The sequence below is a fragment of the Plectrocnemia conspersa genome, unplaced genomic scaffold (genome assembly GCF_051122295.1).
Source record: "Plectrocnemia conspersa isolate PC_06_02 unplaced genomic scaffold, ASM5112229v1 ptg000006l, whole genome shotgun sequence".
In the NCBI taxonomy this organism is placed as follows: domain Eukaryota; kingdom Metazoa; phylum Arthropoda; class Insecta; order Trichoptera; family Polycentropodidae; genus Plectrocnemia; species Plectrocnemia conspersa.
The window spans coordinates 16,223,136-16,243,543 of NW_028277170.1; the positions used below are offsets into that span (position 1 = coordinate 16,223,136).

Sequence of the window (20,408 nt, forward strand, 5' to 3'; positions counted from 1 at the left end):
TTAATAAATAAATGATGAAAATATGTTTATTGTAAATAAGTATAAACATTATTATTAATTAAGTAGTAAGTATAAAGTTAAAGCACTAGCATAATAATCACACATCTATGAGTATATAATAAAATATGTCACATAATTCGATCCACTTGAGATTTAGATCTTGCAACACCATTCATTTACATTTTTTTTTCTTTGATGTCTATATGTAACAAAATATTTTTTTTAAAAAACGATGATTTTTGAGCTAATGTATTCTTTTGTTGTCGACCAATGAAAAATAAGTATTCAAATATAAAATAAGATGGCCGACATCAACGTGACAACGGTTTCAATAATTTTGTTACGCGACAATAATTTTGATTAATTCATCGTGTGCGTTGTTCGATTTGACTGAATATAAAAACTCGGATTGCAAACTAACTAGATGTGTTATAACTACGAAAATATATACATAATGTGTGTGAGGATTAGAAGAATACATTGTTAAACTATATAAACAATCTTTGTGTTGAAATCTTCAAATTTTTAATTCCGAGGCCGAAAAGTGAGTTTTTCTTTTGCAATACATAAACATTATCATGATTTAATGCATATATTCGTTAGATTTGACTGAAAATAATTACTCGAATTGCAAATAAACCAGGTACATTTGAAACGTGAACATGTAATATATACTTAGTCCGTATGCAGATTGAGGTTAATGTTGATCAAACCATATAAATGCTAATAAAACGTATCTTTTTTATCTATTGATATTTGGGGATACTATATTTCATGACGATCGCGTGACAATGATTGTGATGCAGTCGGTTATTTAAAGTTTTGGTTCCATTTTTGCGTATCTTATTGTTTGCTCGCATCATCTCAGCTTATAAAAAATAAACAATAATTAAAATCTAAACACAATACTTAAACAGAGAACTGACAATTATATGACATACTAATTTGGCGAGGATGCAAATATTTAAACTTTTAAATTAATTTTATATTTTTCCTAAAATGTCAGTCATGGGCTCTTGACTTTTTGATTTTTACGTTTTTTGTGCCATATAGTGATAATATTTAGGGTAGTGAGTGAGTTGTATACACCAAGGTATATAAACAAAATAAATTAAGACCATTATTGAAGCAAAAAAAATCACCTAAATCGTTCCATTCCGAGTGACGATACAAAGGACAACTCATAACTGTGTACTTTTATGGATGTTATCTAATATATGACGTTTTATAATAATAATTAATATGTGATTGCATACCTGGAATAATTGATAGCCAAAATATCAAAATAGTCCCTTTGAATAATAATGTTTATTGTGAAAGTACTACTTAGAAAGTCGGTGCTTTTGAAGGCAATGTTCCGCTCCTTTTATTTATTGTATGTATAAAAAAAACTGAAGGAACTTATACCTGAAATACATCGCAAACATCTGTAATTAAGTTCAGATTCATTATTTGAAGTCGATTTTTATATTTTTATAAATATATTCTTGCTATGATTTTTTCCAAAGTCGAGTCCTTCAAGGAGAACGGGTTCCGGGAATTTGCTCATTTCCCCCCCCCCTCCCTCTTAAACATTATTATTGGACATTAAAAAATCATTCGACAAAGTTTGTTTCGAGCTTTATCTTCGGAAATTAAGCAACTTTGGTATCTTACGTGGTCTAGCTATGTATGAGCTAAGCTACTCGTCGCTCCGGCGAGTATTTCGTTCGTTCTGAAGTACCGCAAGGATACAATTTCAGTGCTGTACTCGTGCGGCTGAAGATCTCAGAATTCTCTTATAGTTTTAACCAGAATGGTCAGATTTCAAAAAAATAAAACATAAATAAAAATACACAGTGCGCTATTCGATTGATACATGTAAAAGCACAATGCCTCTTAATTATTTGACGGTGCGATTCAACGGACGCTTCCCGGAAATCCCGTCATCTTACGTACTCCCGGCAACAAATTTCAAATTGCGTCTCGACGGAGACGACGCCACCGACGCCACCCTGAGTGCATCCGGGGTGGGAGAGGCGTCAGCGAATGGGAACGCGCGCATGAGTGGCAGGGGGACGCCTAAAGGTATCCAAAGGAGCGCTCCGAAACGGCCAGTTCTCTAGACGCAGGCTCCCAGACGGGACGTGTTCTGGGACTACTCGAATAGAGGCACAACAGGTGGTTCAGACTTCGAGATGGGAAACTGCTTGTTTTGCGGCAGGAACAGGAACAACGAGCAGGAACTCCTGGAAGGCGTCTACATGCGTCGGGAGGTTTGCCCGTTGAATTTTGACCGTTGCATTTTTTCGCGATTTTTTCGGATCGACATATTTAATATAATTCACGGTTTAACATTACTTTAAAACTATTATTTTTTTAACAGCGTTGTATTATTTCTACTTATTTTTACACTTTTGTGCTTATTTTAAAATAAAATAAATTACACAAATTTTAAAGTGTTTATGTAAGTTTTTAATTTTAAAGTTGAATAAAATGTATTTATTTTCTAAATTAACATTTTTTGCGTAAGATTATCACGCCATGTTACTTTTAGACGCGCCATCCAACGTAGCTTTTACCTTTTATTTATGATAAATCATACCTTAAACAATTTCTAATTTAAAAAAAAATATGTTTGCTATTTTCGACCCAAATTAATTTTCATTTTATGAGCAAATTAATCGCGCCGGGCTACTTTAAGACGCGCTGTTTGAGGGTAGCTTTCAATCCATTTTTGATTGAATGTCATGATAATTATAAATTTATAAAAAAATACGTTTCTGTTTTTGACTCAAAATGTATTTATTATAAATATATTTTATACGCAAAATTATCGCGTCGGGCTATTTTAATGCGTGTTGTTCGAGCGTAGCTTTTAATCTACTTTTGAATAAATGTTACTCTTTTTTATATTTTATGTTCTTGACACAAAATTTATTTTTTATAAATTTACACATGCACAAATTAATCGCGTCGGGCTACTTTAAGGTACGTCTTTCGAACGTAGCTTTAAATTCATATTTGAGCAAATGTTACTATAATTTCAAAATGTATAAGATAATACGTTTCTGTTCTTGTCACAAAATGTATATTTTTATATATTTATGCGCAAATTAATCGCGGCGGGCTACTTTTAGGCGCGCCGTCTTGAACAGAGCTTTTGATCCACTTTAGGACAAATGTTACTACAATTTTAAATTTATAAGAAAATATGTTTCTGTTTTTGACACGAAATGTTTTTTATAAATTTACACTTTTTTATAAATTTATACTTTACGAAAATTAATCGCGACGGGCTACTTTAAAGCGCGCCGTTTGATAAAAAAATTTAATTAATATTTGGAAAAATGTTACTATAATTTTACGTTTCTGTTTTTATTAAATGTATGATTTTTATGAATTTTAACTTTTTGCACAAATTAATCGCGGTGGGCTACTTTGAAGCGCGCCGTTTGATAAAAAATTTCAATTAATGTTTGGAAAAATGTTACTATAATTTTACGTTTCTGTTTTTATTAAATGTATGATTTTTATGAATTTTAACTTTTTTGCACAAATTAATCGCGGCGGGTCACTTTAAAGCGCACCGTTTGATACAAGATTTCAATTACTTTTTGGACAAATGTTACTATAATTTTACGCTTCTGTTTTTAACTAAATATGTGATTTTTATGAATTTACACTTTTTTGCGCAAATTAATCGCGGCGGGCTACTTTTAGGTGCGCAAGTCAAGCGTAGCTTTCACTTTATTTTTGAATGAGTGGTATAATAATTTTTAATTTTATAGAAAACACAATTCTGTTTTGATTCAAAAGTATTTTTTATAAACGTATTTAAATATTTTATACAAAAAAAATCGCGTCGGGCTACTTTAGTACGCAACGTTCGGACGTAGCTTTCAATTCTTTTTTGGCCAAAAGTTACTAATATTTTAAATTTATAAAAATATACGTTTCTGTTCTTGACACAAAATATATAAATTTACACTTTATGCGCAAATTAATCGCAGCGAGCTACTTTTAAGCGCGCCGTCTTGAGCGTAGCTCTCACTCCATTTTTGAATGAATGTTATGATAATTTTAAATTTATAGAAAAAGACGATTCTGTTTTTGCTCAAAATGTATTTTTTATAAATGTACTTCAATATTTTACATCCAAAAAAATCGCGTCGGGCTACTTTAATTCGTGCCGTTCGAACAAAACTTTTAATCCATTTTTGAATGAATGTTACCATCATTTTAAATTTATAAAAAAATACGTTTCCATTCTTGAGTCAAAAATGTATTTTTTTTAATTAACCCTTTATGCGCAAATTAATCAAGTCGGCAACTTTTAAGCGCACCGTTCGTGCATAGCTTTCAATTCTTTTTTGGACAAATGTTACTATAATTTTAAATTTATAAATTTGCACTTTATGTGCAAATTAATCGCGGCGGGCTACTTTTAAGCGCGCCGTCTTGAGCGTAGCTCTCACTCCATTTTTGAATGAATGTTATGATAAATTTAAATTTATAGAAAAAGACGATTCTGTTTATGCTCAAAATGTATTTTTTATAAATGTACTTCAATATTTTACATCCAAAAAATCGCGTCGGGCTACTTTAATTCGTGCCGTTCGAACACAACTTTTAATCCATTTTTGAATGAATGTTACCATCATTTAAAATTTATAAGAAAATACGTTTCTATTCTTGAGTCAAAAGTGTATTTTTTTTAATTAACCCTTTATGCGCAAATTAATCGAGTCGCTACTTTTAAGCGCGTTTAATGTTACTATAATTTTAAATTTATAAATTTGCACTTTATGTGCAAATTAATCGCGGCGGGCTACTTTTAGGCGCGCCGTCTTGAGCATAGCTGTTAATTCATTTTTGACTCAATATTAACATAAATTAATAAAGTGTATTTATTATAAATTTACACTTTATGGCCAAAATAATAGCGTCGGACTTCTTTTTAGCATAGATTTCAATCGTATTTTAATAAATCTCTTTTTTATTATGCCTATTACTTAAGACCTAATTTTTTATGCGCGCAATAATTACAACGGGCTTCTTTTTGTATGGCTTCAAGCATTGTTTTTGATCAGATTCTTTCGATCCTGATCAATTAAAAGCAACACTTGACAGCCAATTAAAAGTATATAACGCATAAAAGATAAATATATAAAAAATGTACATGTTTATTAGTTTACGTTTATTACGCAAAATATTTCCGTCGGGCTACTCTTTGGTGCGTAGTCTGTTAATTTTATAACTCGCTTAACATTTTTTAGCTGTTAAAAAGTATACAGCTGAGATATGAATTCCAATAAATTACTAACGAATGTATTACTTGAATTAAAGGCATCATTTTAAAAACACATTTAGTTATCATAGGAATTGTTCAACTTGCTTACTGATAAATTGAAAGTAGTATAAATTTAAAATCTTACGATAAGTAATGATTACGTCCTAACATATTTCATTAGTAAATGTTGATGTTTTTGTAAAAAAAATATTCGTAGCTGTTAATTAATCAGTCTTTATTTACCATTCTCTATATAACTGTGTGTTTAATAAAATTATAACTTTTATCTATAATAAAAGTCACGAGGCCCATATTACAACAATTATTTTGTAACTAACCCGTTCTTGTATTTTTCTAACATTTAATGATTTTTAGCTGTTAAAAGTTATACAGCTGAGATATAAATTACAATAAATTACTAGAAAATGTATTATTTAAGTTGAAGGCAGCATAAAAGCGCATTTAGTTATCATATAAATTGTTCAATTTGCTTACTGATAAAGTGGACGTAGTTCAATTAAATGTAAAATCTTATGGTAAATAATGATTACGTCCTAACATATTTTATTGTTTAAGGTTGTTTTATTTTATTGTAAAAAATATATTTCAGTCTTTATGTATCATTCTTTACAAAATAATATAACCCAAACAATATGTGTTTAACTTTTGTGAATATCGTCACGTAATTAATATTATAGCAGTTATTATGTAACTCAAGCGTTTTTGTATTTCAATAGTCAAACAAAGGCAAAAAATACAATTTTTTTCATTCTAACAATTAACTTCACATTCTCCAACTCTTTTCCAGCGAGTTACAATACTTTTTTTCGGGTGTTTTACAATATGTGGTCTTACCTAATTTAAAAAAATCATTCACTAACTAGCCTTGATTGTTCCTGAAGTACCACATCTATTCTAGGCGACCATACATAAATATGTCGTCTTTAAAGTGTGTGGTGTGAATTGTTTAATACGAGTAAATTACAGGTTTGCTTGTTATTACAGTAGATAATCAATTTTTCATCTCTGGTAATCAAGTGATGATGTGTTGGTATTTCGGAGATGAGAGCATATTATTAGTAGTTCTTTGTTTTAGTCTTATCATTTAATGTATGTGGGACGCTTCAATAATTTTCCTAGCACTTGATAAATCAATTCTTTCATTGTTAACTTAAGCGATTTTAAAATGTTCTTGATATGCTTTTCTTTCATAATACTTCCCGAATTTGCAAGTTATCAACAATCAATTTTATGGAAGCTCATATACTCTCCGAACGCTACACATATCTTACGATATGTTTATGAACCCTTTGATTTGAAGTTTAACTCATAATGCAAACATTCTAGAATTACACTTAATTCAATCGACCGCTTATAAGAGTGAAACGTCAAACTGGAACAAAAGCGAAGATTTTTGATTTCCATATATTTAAGAACATAAAAAAATATCATAGTTTCTTCTGACAAGTTTAAAAAAAACACATTTATTATAAGGAAAAATAGGGTCTGGCATTTTTAATGGTACCAAAAATGAATGGTGTTTTAAATAGAACAATGATAAAGATTGTAGTTAAAACCGAAATTTAATAAAGAGTTTAAATATTTTTTGCCTATATTTATTTTCTCAGTCATCTTGTTAAGTAATTTAATTAAATTGCAGTGAATTTTAATTAATTTATCGAGAGTTATATAGAATCAAAATTCCCCAAGGAAAGAATAATATTAAGAAAAATACATTAGAAAGAGGTAAACTAAGCAGTTCTTTAAATATTTTCCTGGAATTTTAATCGTAGGAGCGTCTTAATGAATCAATTACACCATGACATTTTTAATGATAAATGCAAAGGATTGAAGCACTTTATATATTATAATATAAAGCCTTAAAAAGTAAACCCAGTTTCATTTTATTATCGATTATACAAACCTATTTTCATTTCAGATTTTGTTTAAAATTGTACCAAGTAAAACCCATGGATAGATTTTTTAGTCTTAAACGTAATTTAAGAGAATTTCTGTGCTTATGCTTATGAGTTGTTAGAGATCCGAATAAAACACCTAATTTTATGAAACAATGCAAATTTAATGCAAAACTTTAATTATGCGAATTCAATTTGAGGTATGCTAGTGCTTGCTTTACTTTTTCTTAGATTCTGTATTTAAAATCGCAAGCCGTATGTCATTCTCTAGAAACGTCACACGTCATACTCATCACGTTTTGATTGTCTGCAGTCTCGAAGAGACTGAGAGAGTACGCGATCTGCGTCGCGTCGCTTAGCGCTCCATCTCCTGTCGCCGTCACAGAAATTAATTTAAATTTGCCGATATAATTTTAGTTCGCTTTTTACTGATAATTTTAAGACCCCAAATATTGTTTGCGCACCACTAGATTAGACCCATATTATAAGCTATTGGTCAAAAATTAAAGCGAATACATAAAAGCACATATTTTCGGCTAAATTTTGACCAATTACGAAATAAAAACAATAATTGATTACCGATCACAAATTAAAATTGGAGAAGAACCTAAACAATTTTTACTAAAATATATTTAAATATTTTTACTAAAAAATTATTGTTTTAATTGCATATTATTACTTAAATATCGACCGGGATTTTAATTATAGCGCAAATTATTTTTAGAATTCGATTTCGCTACCGATCTGAGAATCGAACCTAGGGATCATGTATCATATTAAGAGCAAATTAAAAGTTATTCAATGCCTTTAGAAGTTGATACAGATTATTATTGATTTGAAAGGGTAATCTAATAAGAGATACCATCTCATGGTAATTTAATATGATGTTCTTTTATCTTACATAATGATCAATTTTTGATAGAAGCATAATAAAACAAAGATGAAAACAAAAGCATATATTATCTTATTTATTTTAATACACTTTAATAATACAGTCTATGAGGAATTAACTGACATTTTATTTTTTAAATAAATATCATTTAATTCTGAAATATAAAAAATATAAAAGCGATCACTAAATATAATCGGCACTTTTTTACTGCGCTATAAATAATTTATTAAATAAATATGATCGCTTTTACGTGTTTGCAATTACGTATACCTTAAAGCTTAAACTAAAGTTATACATATACAATATGTATGTATGAGAAAATCATAAATTGTTGTTTATGTTTGTTTTCGATGGAAATGTTGAAACCATGAAATGACAACAATTGCATTAATGTAATTTTTTTGACAGAGCTCCCCAAGGTCTAACCCTGGTGGCTCTTCTGGGAACAGGCGCCCTCCGATGAACATCGGGATTCCAGAGGTGCGCCAGACACCACCAATACCTCCACCACGACCACCACTATCGCCGAACTCTCAGGTTAAAACACAGAATCTTATTACTTAATTAGTCTTAGTTGCTTAAGAAATACTTTTTAAAATCCTCATTATAACAAATCAAGCTTGATAACGTCAATCAAAGCATCATATTCAAATCAGCAATATCACTTAATATGTATGGCTATTGAATGTTAGCAATGATTCAAATGATTACAGATAATGCTCTTTGAATATATGAATAACTTAAGTATTAAACAAATATCCATACTCTATTGATTAATAAGATACGTTTATTTAAATTTCGATTTTTTCATTGCACTTGAAGCGCAAATTACTAATCAAATATTCAGTTTGATCGCTAAAATTAGCATTATGTTCAGTATGTAGGTGTGTAATTCAGCGCTTCAATACAGTACTATAATAATACAAAGTGTTATTTTTAGGTAAGCCTTACTTGTTTTAAATAATAACTTTTTTGCTAATACATAAATGAATTTTTATGTCACGTAGAAAGTCTTTAAATATTAAATTTAATATAAATATATTATTCTTAATTAAAACGTTTTAAAATAAGGTACATTAAAGTGCCACAATGCTTCTCGATGATATAATAAATATTTTTATTTATTTATTCATAAAACCTAAAATAGTACAAGGTTGACCTCATTCTATTTTCTCGCGTTATTACAATACAACTGTCTTTAATGCCCGTGGTAATTGTCAGCCATATTGAACTAATAGTTTGTGTTTGACAGCCAAGTTTTAGAGACGTAAAATGCGGAACAAAAAAATGCGTTTATAATTAAATATAGTGGTGCATATGTTGAATAATGCTTTTGATAAATACGCTATGTTAAAAATGAAAAATAAGGATAGCATTATTGGGGAGATTAACGGTCCGATCGTCTCAATGAAAGCGCCAAAAAAGCACGTAATTATTAAAGTGATACGCGCTCCGCATAACGAAGACGAGCATCCTCGACGCCTTATCGCAAATTTTACCGATGTTGAATCCAAGAACCCAATTTGGATCTATGAGATACTCCAGAATGAGCAAAATATTCATTGGAGCAACGATTTTCATAGCTCATATACTGACGGCGGCGACTTAAGTAAATAAAAAAGCTAACAAAACCGTTTTTCAAGGAAGTAGCTCTTGACAAACATTGTTGAATGCTTTTTGAAAGTCAGTATAGACTACAACGACCTGAATTTTAGAATTGAAGGGATTTTTTCACCGCCTTAGAAAAGCGCAGCAGGTAAGTGACCGTGAAACGCGGACGAAACCTGTGTTGTTGGTCTACTAGTGCTTGTAGATATATATCTGTGAAGAATTATATCAAACCATATAATGTAGATTACTTAAAATGAGACAATGTCAATACTAAGGAATAAAAAATTGTCGTTATTTATTTTATCACACCTCGTATTTTTAACTATTTAATATTTCTCGGGATATATTTTTCTTTATTATGTATTCAAATGTAAATCGAGAGCTCACAAAAACATCACAACGGGACTCTTCGAAGCAACAGGTGAACTCTTTCAGAGTATTTTCTCCGACAGGACTTTATAACCAAACTAATTGTTTGCAGCGCATATTATGGTTTTATCTTATTTAAGATCTCGAATACAATTTTATTTTTAATTAATATCCCCCGCAAATACGAATCTATAAAGTCGCGTTGGCGTTAATACTTAAAAAAGTACTTATTAAAACATCTGGTAGAGATTTTAAACAACTCTAGAGGAACTTCGTCTATGAGTGTCACCTAATTAACAGCCTTGTATTTCTCAGTACTAATGCAATTATATTACTCAACCAAAATTACAGTTATATAACTTTTTAATGAACTAACTTTTAAATAAAGTGCAAGGCACATCTTAGGCACTACATAAACATTTTCAAAATAAACTTTTGCAGTGCAATTAAATTTTAATATTATTTTATAACATCCTTTCATTTTTATTGAATGAAATTGCTTTTCTTTATTAAACCATTGTGTTTAACAAAATATTAAATGTCTACAGACTTTAAGCTCCTTTCATGCTATCGTGTTTGTATCGGACAATTACGTCGATATTCCCATAGGAAGGGATTCAGTCTTTTGAGAGTTTTCGCGGTTGCTGAAAGCTCTCGAAACATTTATGCATATGAGATTCATTACAATATGAACTATTAACTTTTCATTGGCAGCCAAATTAAATTATTTATAAGCTAAAAAAATATTTATCTAATAATTTAGATTTGAACTATAAAATTGCTATTGTAATTAAAAAAAAAAATATTTTTGTATATTTTTAAAATGAAAATAACGAATTGTAAGATAATCTGTATTATCTCAAATATTTTACTGAATATGATCGAATGATCTCTTAAAATGCAGACATATTAAGGCTTACCACTTCAATCGTTCCTATAAATAAGTTATGCTTATCGAGACAGAATTCTTGGGAAAATATTTAGTAAAATATATTTATTGCGCGTAAACATTCGAAGGATTATGCTCTCAAAAGATGCGAAACGTTTGGTTTAAGTTTAACAATGTGTATTATTTAAAAATGAGCAGCTCAGAGGACATTCGAAATTTATTTATATTTTCTATCGCAGATTTTCCTTTTTCACATATCATTTAACATATAAACGTGTCTCTTTGTATTAATAATCGGTATAAAGCTATTGCGAGCTCAGATAAATACCCACGTGTAATCTTTATGGTCCATGGTAAACTGATATTATTCTGATTGCCACGCAAAACAAATTTATTTCGTAAAAGTTTCCATAAAATTAAAATATGGCCTCAATATAAACATTGTCAAGTGTACAGCATATTTTCAATTGTATTCATATTTCTTAAGGTTGGTTTTACGGCTATGTTGGATGTAAGTATTTTAGGGGCTTTTTGTAAACAATTGATATACAATTGAATATACGACGCGAATAACTTTGTAAGTCTGATTTTTTAGCAAGATGAGATTTTGGTTGAATAACGTTATATGAGTGATTCTGCGATTTCTACCAACAAAAAAACTTGAGTTGGCAAAATATCTACTGAAAAATTTTAAGTTATTTAATATAAAAAAAACGTAACGTTTTTAATTTATAATTTGTTATTTTCTAAAAAAATTATCGATATTAAATATTTTTTGGCAATTTTTTTTATTAAATCTTTTTAAAAGACCACTATTATATTTAATTTTAAAATTATGTATTAGTAGACAAATTTTCGACAAACGTTATAAATGAACGTCCGTCTTTTTCCGAAAATAAGACACAGTCTTACTTTCTTTTTTGGTCCGAAATATGAGCTAGGTCTTATTATCGGGGGAGGGCTTACTTTTCACGTACAATAAGTAAATTTATATATTTTCGATTATTATTTATTTTTATATAGGAATTTTACATTTATTTAAAATGTATTCAAATACAGTCATTTCATTTTCTTTTGGAACATAGTCATAACTAGGGATTCCAATCCCGGGCCAAAATTTTGATCCCGGGATTTTGGTATTGCAATTAGTCGATCCCGGGATCCCGGGACCAGTCCCGGGATAATTTTCATGTTATTTTATCGATAAAAATAATTTAAAATGAATAATACAATATATTTTTACATCTGTTTTTTATAACGTACAATGTATAAAGTACGTATAATTTTAGTCTTGGACTTAAAATAGAAAATAATATAATAAAAATAAAAAAGGGAAGGTCTTATATATTTATTTGAGAAGAAAAAAATTAACTTTTGACAATGTATGTACATACCTATGTACATTCATAGACAATTAATTGAAAACATTATTTTGAATAAAACTCACGAAGTAACATCAAAGCATCAAGTGTTTTATCATTTAGCCTTGATCTGATTTTGGTTCCTAAGCAGCCTGCTGCTGAAAAAGCACGTTCAGACTCACAGCCTCAAAGATTCACAGATGACACGTGCAACTCGCGCAAGTTTGTACACGAAATATAACGATGTTGTCAATAATAATTCGATTGTGCTTGATAAATCAATCAATCCGAAAAATTCGGGATTATGTTTTATAATTCCGGGACTCATCGGGTATTGAAAATCGTTCGGGATCCCGGGATTGGAATCCCTAGTCATAACTAATCAAATTCTAAATTCCATCCTGAATTTCAATCGCCACATGTTGGCGTTTATTTTGTTTTAACTAGGGTTTATTTTCGGGGGAGGGCTTATATTCCAAAAACTCCTGAAAATCACGCTAGGGCTTATTTTCGGAGGATGTCTTATTTTCGGAAAAAGACGGTATGTACATACATTGTCAAAAGTTCATTTTTTTCTTCTCAAATAAATATATAAGACCTTCTCTTTTTTATTTTTATTATATTATTTTCTATTTTAAGTCCAAGACTAAAATTATACGTACTTTATACATTGTACGTTATAAAAAACAGATGTAAAAATATATTGTATTATTCATTTTAAATTATTTTTATCGATAAAATAACATGAAAATTATCCCGGGACTGGTCCCGGGATCCCGGGATCGACTAATTGCAATACTGAAATCCCGGGATCAAAATTTTGGCCCGGGATTGGAATCCCTAGCCGCAATGTATATCTATCTTCAGTTTTTGACAAAAGTGCTTAATTAGTCACAGGAAAATCCTGTCTCGCACTTTTCAATTATTTAATTACTTTACCGATACTATAAAAGTTCACATAGCAATTAAAATTAATACTTTATATGCTACTCTTCCATAATTTTTTTTAGATTGTGTACATATTTTGAAAAAAATGTAAATTAGTCGGGTTTTTTTTTTGAGAATTCAATGCATACTTTTACCCTAAAGCTTTTTCATATTTGAAGAATAGCAAATACATATATTTGGATAAATCATAAATTTTACTATAATAACACACAAATTATACCAATTTTTTTTTAAATGATCATATTGACGGCAAATGCGTGTCTTGACTTGCAAGGTATGTTTTAAAAAATATCGTCTCTTTCTTATTTACAAATGACACAATGCTCCACTAACCATGATTTATGAAGTTAAAATTTTATTTTATTTTATCTAAATAATATTACATTTTTTTATTTCTCAGTCATTTTTTCAATAAATGTACTTACTTTTATTTTTTAAATAGTCACACATTTTGTATCAAGATGACGAATCAAACTGGATAACGAACTAAGTTGAGATATTTAGTTCTCTAATTATTCTAAAAAAATTACGAAAATCTTAATAAAACTTAATGTGAGTAATATATATATATATATAGAAAAAATATATTTTTTACCTGTTCACATTTACCTTACGTATACTTTTTAACGAAGCTACGGCTTTTTTTATTTTTAAGACTGATATTTTAAAACTAGATGGCAAATTGGATCGGCTCTCGAACTTAACTGAGATATAGTTTTATATTAATGTTTTTATACAAATATTATTAAAACTCCGGCAATTATCGTGTCCAAACATGTATGTACATATTTAGATCAATAATAACATCTCCATAATTTTTTTTTGACGAAATAAATAAGACAGTGGATCAATCCGGTTAATGAACTTAGCTGAAATATTTACATATATATTTTAGACTATTTTATATAAATTTAAATAAAACTGCTGCAATTATCGTCTCCTCAAGTAACGTTATATCCCATATACATATAATACATACCAGATACTTATATTAAAATATTTTACTTAAATTTTATCGATTTTCGGATTGCTGCTAGAGACGCAATTTAAGTCATTTTTAGTAATTGAATAGAAACAATTAATAAACACGCCACTAGAGATACAGTTTACGGAGCACATTATCCGAGGATGCAGATTCTTGGATAAGCGTCATCTAAGAACTTTTGTCGGGGAGAGGCGATCTGGTGTCCGCAGGAAGATGAGTTGGCGCAGACTCCTGGCTGACCTACTGAGAAGAGCCTCACTCTGTTGAGACAACTCGAAAGGTTGCAATCTCGGAGGTTGGCCAAAGTCGAAAGCTCGGCGTCAGAGCCTAAGTCGGACATAACTCTTTACTTTTGCATCTTGCGTTATTTTTAACAGAGTTACCAATTTTTATTTTTATTTTCTTATTCTGGTGACAATACCACCTTATTGATTAGTTCCAAGTATCACTCCTAGTCCTTTGCTGCATGAAACACTTCGTCGGCTGTCATTCCCTTCCATATGCGCATGTTTCGCAACCAAGACATCTTCTTTATTCCGATCCTTTTTTATCGAGGTATGAAGAAGCTCATATTTCGGACCTCGGATCATGTGTCTGAGATTCTTCATCTTCATCCATTTGATGGCTAAAATAAATTCTTAATTACGTCCCGTCATGATAAAGCTCAGGTCTCGCATCCGTACAATAGCACTAACTAGATTTCAATCTAAAGATGTAAGTGCTTGTTTGTAATACCAACAAGTCTCTATGTGGACTTTAACTTCTACGTCAGGGTCCATTTCGTGGTTTTTCCATCTACCCAGATATTTAAAATGCTTCACCCTCTCAATTCTATCTTCGTTTATTAAGCTCACCAAATCCACGGGTAGTTTATTCGTAGGCCCTCTTTATACAGTTTTTACTTAAAATATCCAAGGATCTCTGAAATCTTTGATTCTTTTCTGTCTTTTAATATAGTTTTGGAGTATATATTGAAAACTAAAATTGTCTTCTTTCTATTAAAACATTTTTTGTTTGCTTTCCCTCAATGCTTATTACTGCTAATTGATTCCAATTTTTGATAAGTATCACTTCTATGTAACCTAGCCCGATAGCCTTTTCGTTAATTAAATACCCCACGATTGGCTTTTTGTTGGTTTTTCAAAGAATATGATGCTTTTATCCCCAATAGATACATTCTAATGTAATATAAATTTATTCGCTTTAATCATTTCTATGCTGAATATTTTAGAGACCAAGCTCGAGCGCCGTCAACGGTGGTGGAAACCCCAACAACGATACAAATACTAGTCCAGCCGTGGCTAGCAACAATGTCGTCACTGCTCGTCCGGAGGAAACTCCTAGGGAAGTCAAGATTGATCCCGTTACTGGAAAGCCAGACCTGGAATATAAGGAAGCGGACGTTGTCAGCGGAACTTTGGAAGCCTGCATTGACCATCTGAGACCTGACTCTGAACCGGAGTTCATCTATGCGTTTCTGCTCTGCCACCGCATCTACATAAGACCTTATGAGCTGCTCTCGCTACTTTGCCGCAGGCACCGGGTCTTTGAAACGGTAATTCATATTAACATATCGTCCAACATTGCACCGCATATCATATTGCACGGCGATTATAAGATGGTTCGTACCCAATTCTTTTAAATGATAAGCGTCAATGGCAAAGCGATAAAATAACGATGTTCATGTCTAATGAATTGTAACTGAATCATACTATAGGTTGAACTGGGGTCGCCCATTGTACAACAAGCTCTGGCTGAGATGACGGATATGATCCAGATACTGAGGAAGTGGACTACCAACTTCCCTTACGATTTTCGTGACGATCGTGTCATGACTCTGGTGCGCAACATTACCAAAAAGTACGTATTATCTTCAAACATACATTTATAAATGCCCTTGCGTTCTTGGGTATTGTTTGAGAAACCACATGCAAGAACAAGAGTATTGGACAACTCCTCAATAAGCACAGCTATCTGACTTCTTAACCATCTGTCGGATAGTATTGATTTATTTTCATCCAGGTACTTACAGTTGGTGAATGCATTGTGGTCTAGTCATTCTTGTACATAATTTAATCTAATTGTTTCTGTAAATATTTTTTTTGTATAAATTTTGGTAATTTGAATTGGTTTTTTTTCTATGTACAGGGTGCATTGGAGTAAAGCTGGTATGCCCTGTACATGTGTTGAAATAAAAAATAAAATATATTTTTTTTATATTGTGATACTGACATCAAAATTATATCATGAAGTTTGTTCTCAGATTTATGAAAATTATTATTTTAGATGCGCTGATGATGCAATGCTTCCACTCAGGGATGAGGTGTCTGTTGTTCTGCAGAAGCTTTTGGATCGTTTGACTGCATTAGAAAAATACGAAGAGACTCTGTATGACATCCCATACTCCGCTTCTGTCAGCAAGCTGCCGCATGTACGTTACTAGAATTGTATCATCCTTACTTGATTATATGCATATAAATGATCGTATCATTTTAGGTCGACATATTAGACAGCGGACTTCCACCAGCTGCTTTAGCCAGGCAACTCACCATGCTTGAGCTGCACCAACTGTCCTATGTCGGACCTGAAGAGTTCATCCAAGCGTTCATCCAAATATCGCTGATTCACGATATGACTCCTCATATGCGCCACCACGATGGCAAGAGGACTAAGAATCTGGAATGTTATGGAAAATGGTTCAATCGCCTGAACTACTTGGTCGCTTCCGACATCCTGAGGGTATATCAAAATACCTATAAATGTAAAATATGCCATTTCTTATTAGGATACAATAATCAATGATTGATTTTTATATTCAGGGGTCCAAGGCTAAAGTTCGCGCTCGCGTTTTAGAACATTGGGTGTTCTGCGCCAGGGAGTGCTTCAACCTTGGCAATTTCAACTCTCTCATGGCCATTGTTGGCGCCCTCAACATGGTTTGCATTTCCCGGCTGAAGAAGACTGTAATTTAATTGAATTCTTATACATTAACTATAATAATAATACACGGATATTTAACATTTATTTATATGCTTGGTAGTGGTCCAAGTGTGAGAATGTAGTACCGCAGTTGCTCTCCTTGGAGAGGTGCATGGAACCATCCGCCAATCATTCCCGCTACCGTGCAGCTTTGTCTGTGGCCGGCGTATCCACCAGCGCCCCAGTTCCATGCTTCAGCATCACTTGCCGTGATATACATTTTATAAACCAAATGTCGTCTAACAGGTAAGATTTTATTTTTGTCTCAAGACATTCAATGTCGATAATTTTCAATATCAATAAAAATGTATATTCAAGGCTTCCCATCAATCGCATCAACATGGAGAAGTGCCGCAATTTGGCCAAGTACATCAGCGAGCATCTGGCCCGCGCCCAAGCTAAGCCAGATTTCACTCGCCATGATCCCACATGGGAATTCCTCCAGAAGACACCTATATTGTCCGAAGCCAGTAAGTACAAATATTCAATATAAAAGATAAAATAAATCACTTACTAAATTATAAATATTCCTTATCTTATTTTTAATCTAAATATGAAAAAATAAGTGTATTAATAGCCAACTCAACAAGTGCTTTCTTCTGTTGCTTGAAATATAGAAAACCAACCAAACTCCAAATATTTTTAAAGCCTACTATGTTATTATTTCTTAAATTAATCATATTAATATTTCAGCTCTGGAGCTGGCTTCGTATGAAAGGGAGCACCCTTCCGATTCCTCTGAGAAGGAACGCTTCAAGGCTCTCCGTCAACGCCGTTAAGTCGTCAAGAAGCAAAGGCGAAATCCATATTTTTAGTTTTACCCACTCAATTTATTTTATGTTAACATTTTAAAATTATATTATTTGTACTTAATACACTTTGTTAAAGGATAAAAATTACCTAAAAATAGTAATTTGAGGACCAACAACATTTAATTTGTTATATTACTATTCATTTACAAAAAAAATCAACCATCGGACTGATAGATATTGGACGTGTGCCGAAAATTATAAGACTGGATTTTTAAAATGATGGCTACCGTTGGAAGTTAGACGCATGTATTTATAATATCTACACCTATATAACTTTAAATACATCCCTTATCCATTATATAAGATAAATTAAATTATAAATCTACATTATATACAAATTAAAGATGTGTCAAAGGAACTTTATAGAATGCTGATTTTTAACATTATGGGAACAAAATTTAAAAAAACTATTTCACAACAGATTTCTTAAATATAATGACCAATTTTTACAATGCATATGTTCAGCTTATATCGAATCCTTTTGTGCCAAATACATAGCGATTTGCATATATTTTCTATAACATTCCATTAAAACAGTGTCAATTTTGATTGTTATGGGGAAAGAGAGTGAATTATTAATATGAGTCGGATATTATTATTATTATTTTTATTACACAAATAGAATGTTCCAAATGCGGTATTATTATTCTTAGTTTCAATCAATTCCTAGTCAATTTTTTTTTAAATAAATATAGTTATTTAAGTAAGGTTTTATTTATATCAAACTTATCGGTCACTTCGTATTTAATACTAAAATGACTATTATTAAAAATATATTTTGGCTATCACATCTAAAAATTTATAACCATTATTTCGTGAATGAAAAATATATTATAGATATACTCTTTTTATAAGTAAGTTACTATTATTGATTCTAATCATTCCTTATATGTCGTAGTTGCACTTTAGACACAAATATTTACAATTTCATTAAGAAAATGTATTGCTTAAATATTTTGCACCTGACATGTTGCTATAACAACACACTAACAATGTTTGCTAATATACTGGAAAATTTCTATTCAATATAAAATGTTTTAAATTAATCTATATTATATAAGCTATTCAGAAAGACTTGGCAGAAAACTTAAAAAGAATGGATACTAACATGCCCTAATTGAAGCGCATATATTCTTGCCAAACCGATGGTAGTTTTAGGTCTTATATTATCATATTTACAATTATTAATCAAATGCTGACTATATAAAGCATTAGAAGAAAGATATTTAACCAAATGGGATAGGCAAACGAAGGTTATATTAAAATGGAATGATAAAGACATATAAATTAAATATATTATACTTATTATCTAGTATCGTTGGATAACTATTTAATCTTGTAGTGTAGGCCATTTCGGCTCTTTAACATTTACTTAAGTTACTCTTAATTTGTGTTATAAAATTATTCTTTATAACTCTCCAATTATCCCATCGATAGCGTACATACATATATGTTTGTGATTTTTTATGTTTTAAATATTATTATTGTATAATTTAATATTCATTCCGTGGTACTTACCTCTTGCCCTAGTTGTGTTTTTCTAATAATAATTTTGTATTTTATTTTGTTTTAGATTTAAGTCTATAAAATGTATGTGTATCAATAAAATTCAATGGAAAATGTATAAACTAGTTTTATTTTATAAAAGAATACCTTGTCACACAATAATAATTAAACACCGTTTAAAAAATATGTTTCATTTTACAAACACTATTTTTATATATTCCGTATTTTCCACAAACTAAAAATAATAAGAAAAATAATGACCAATTATACTTTGTGCTATCCCGAAAAACGTCTATTGGATCTTCTTAAAAACAGAAGGGAATCACGAGGGCAACAAGGACAATAAATAATCTAGAGTGAGAGAATGTGTGAGAGGTGAGATAAGAATCGTCCGAATCGCATTTCCAGTGTCCGCCCTTCCTCACCAGAGAGAAACAGGTGGTTCCAGCCAGTCGCAGCTGAAGCGCCCTCGTGGACGGACGTTGTAGGCGCAGCATAGAGAGAGCCTACATCCCACCGGATCCTACGCCGGGGCTCTTCCCTTACCCGCTTGGGTCTCCCCCGCAAAAGGTATTAACCTTGTAGAGAACCCTCCGCCTTTGGCCGATCACCCCTAGCACAGAAAGCAATTTTATTGAATTAACAATATTTTCGATACTTGCAATTTAGCGTTGAATTCATATAATGATATTTATAATATAATAAATAAATATACGCTCTTTATGTTACATTGCTTTATGATCTTCAATTCTCAAATGCGTCTGCATCAGCGAAATATTTCAAATATTTTTATAATTTTTTTTTGTACATATTTTAATAAGAGTGTGTATATTGCTATAATTATAATTTGCTGACTTATTATGCTACG

General features: G+C 31.0%; 1 protein-coding gene across 3 annotated transcripts in view; it reads left to right on the forward strand.

Annotated features, from left to right (window-relative positions):
- The window catches only part of LOC148234353 (ras-GEF domain-containing family member 1B-like), an 87,166-nt gene extending 67,504 nt beyond the window's left edge, over positions 1-19,662 (forward strand). For all 3 annotated transcript variants that reach the window (XM_088188422.1, XM_088188420.1, XM_088188421.1), the window contains 9 exons: positions 8,489-8,617; positions 15,475-15,798; positions 15,961-16,103; positions 16,530-16,674; positions 16,740-16,982; positions 17,063-17,206; positions 17,284-17,468; positions 17,541-17,692; positions 17,916-19,662. In XM_088188422.1, coding sequence (XP_088044548.1) covers positions 8,489-8,617; positions 15,475-15,798; positions 15,961-16,103; positions 16,530-16,674; positions 16,740-16,982; positions 17,063-17,206; positions 17,284-17,468; positions 17,541-17,692; positions 17,916-18,001 — 1,551 coding nt within the window. In that variant the 3' untranslated portion in view covers positions 18,002-19,662. The remainder of the gene's footprint in view (positions 1-8,488; positions 8,618-15,474; positions 15,799-15,960; positions 16,104-16,529; positions 16,675-16,739; positions 16,983-17,062; positions 17,207-17,283; positions 17,469-17,540; positions 17,693-17,915) is intronic.
- The last annotated feature ends 746 nt before the right edge of the window (positions 19,663-20,408 follow it).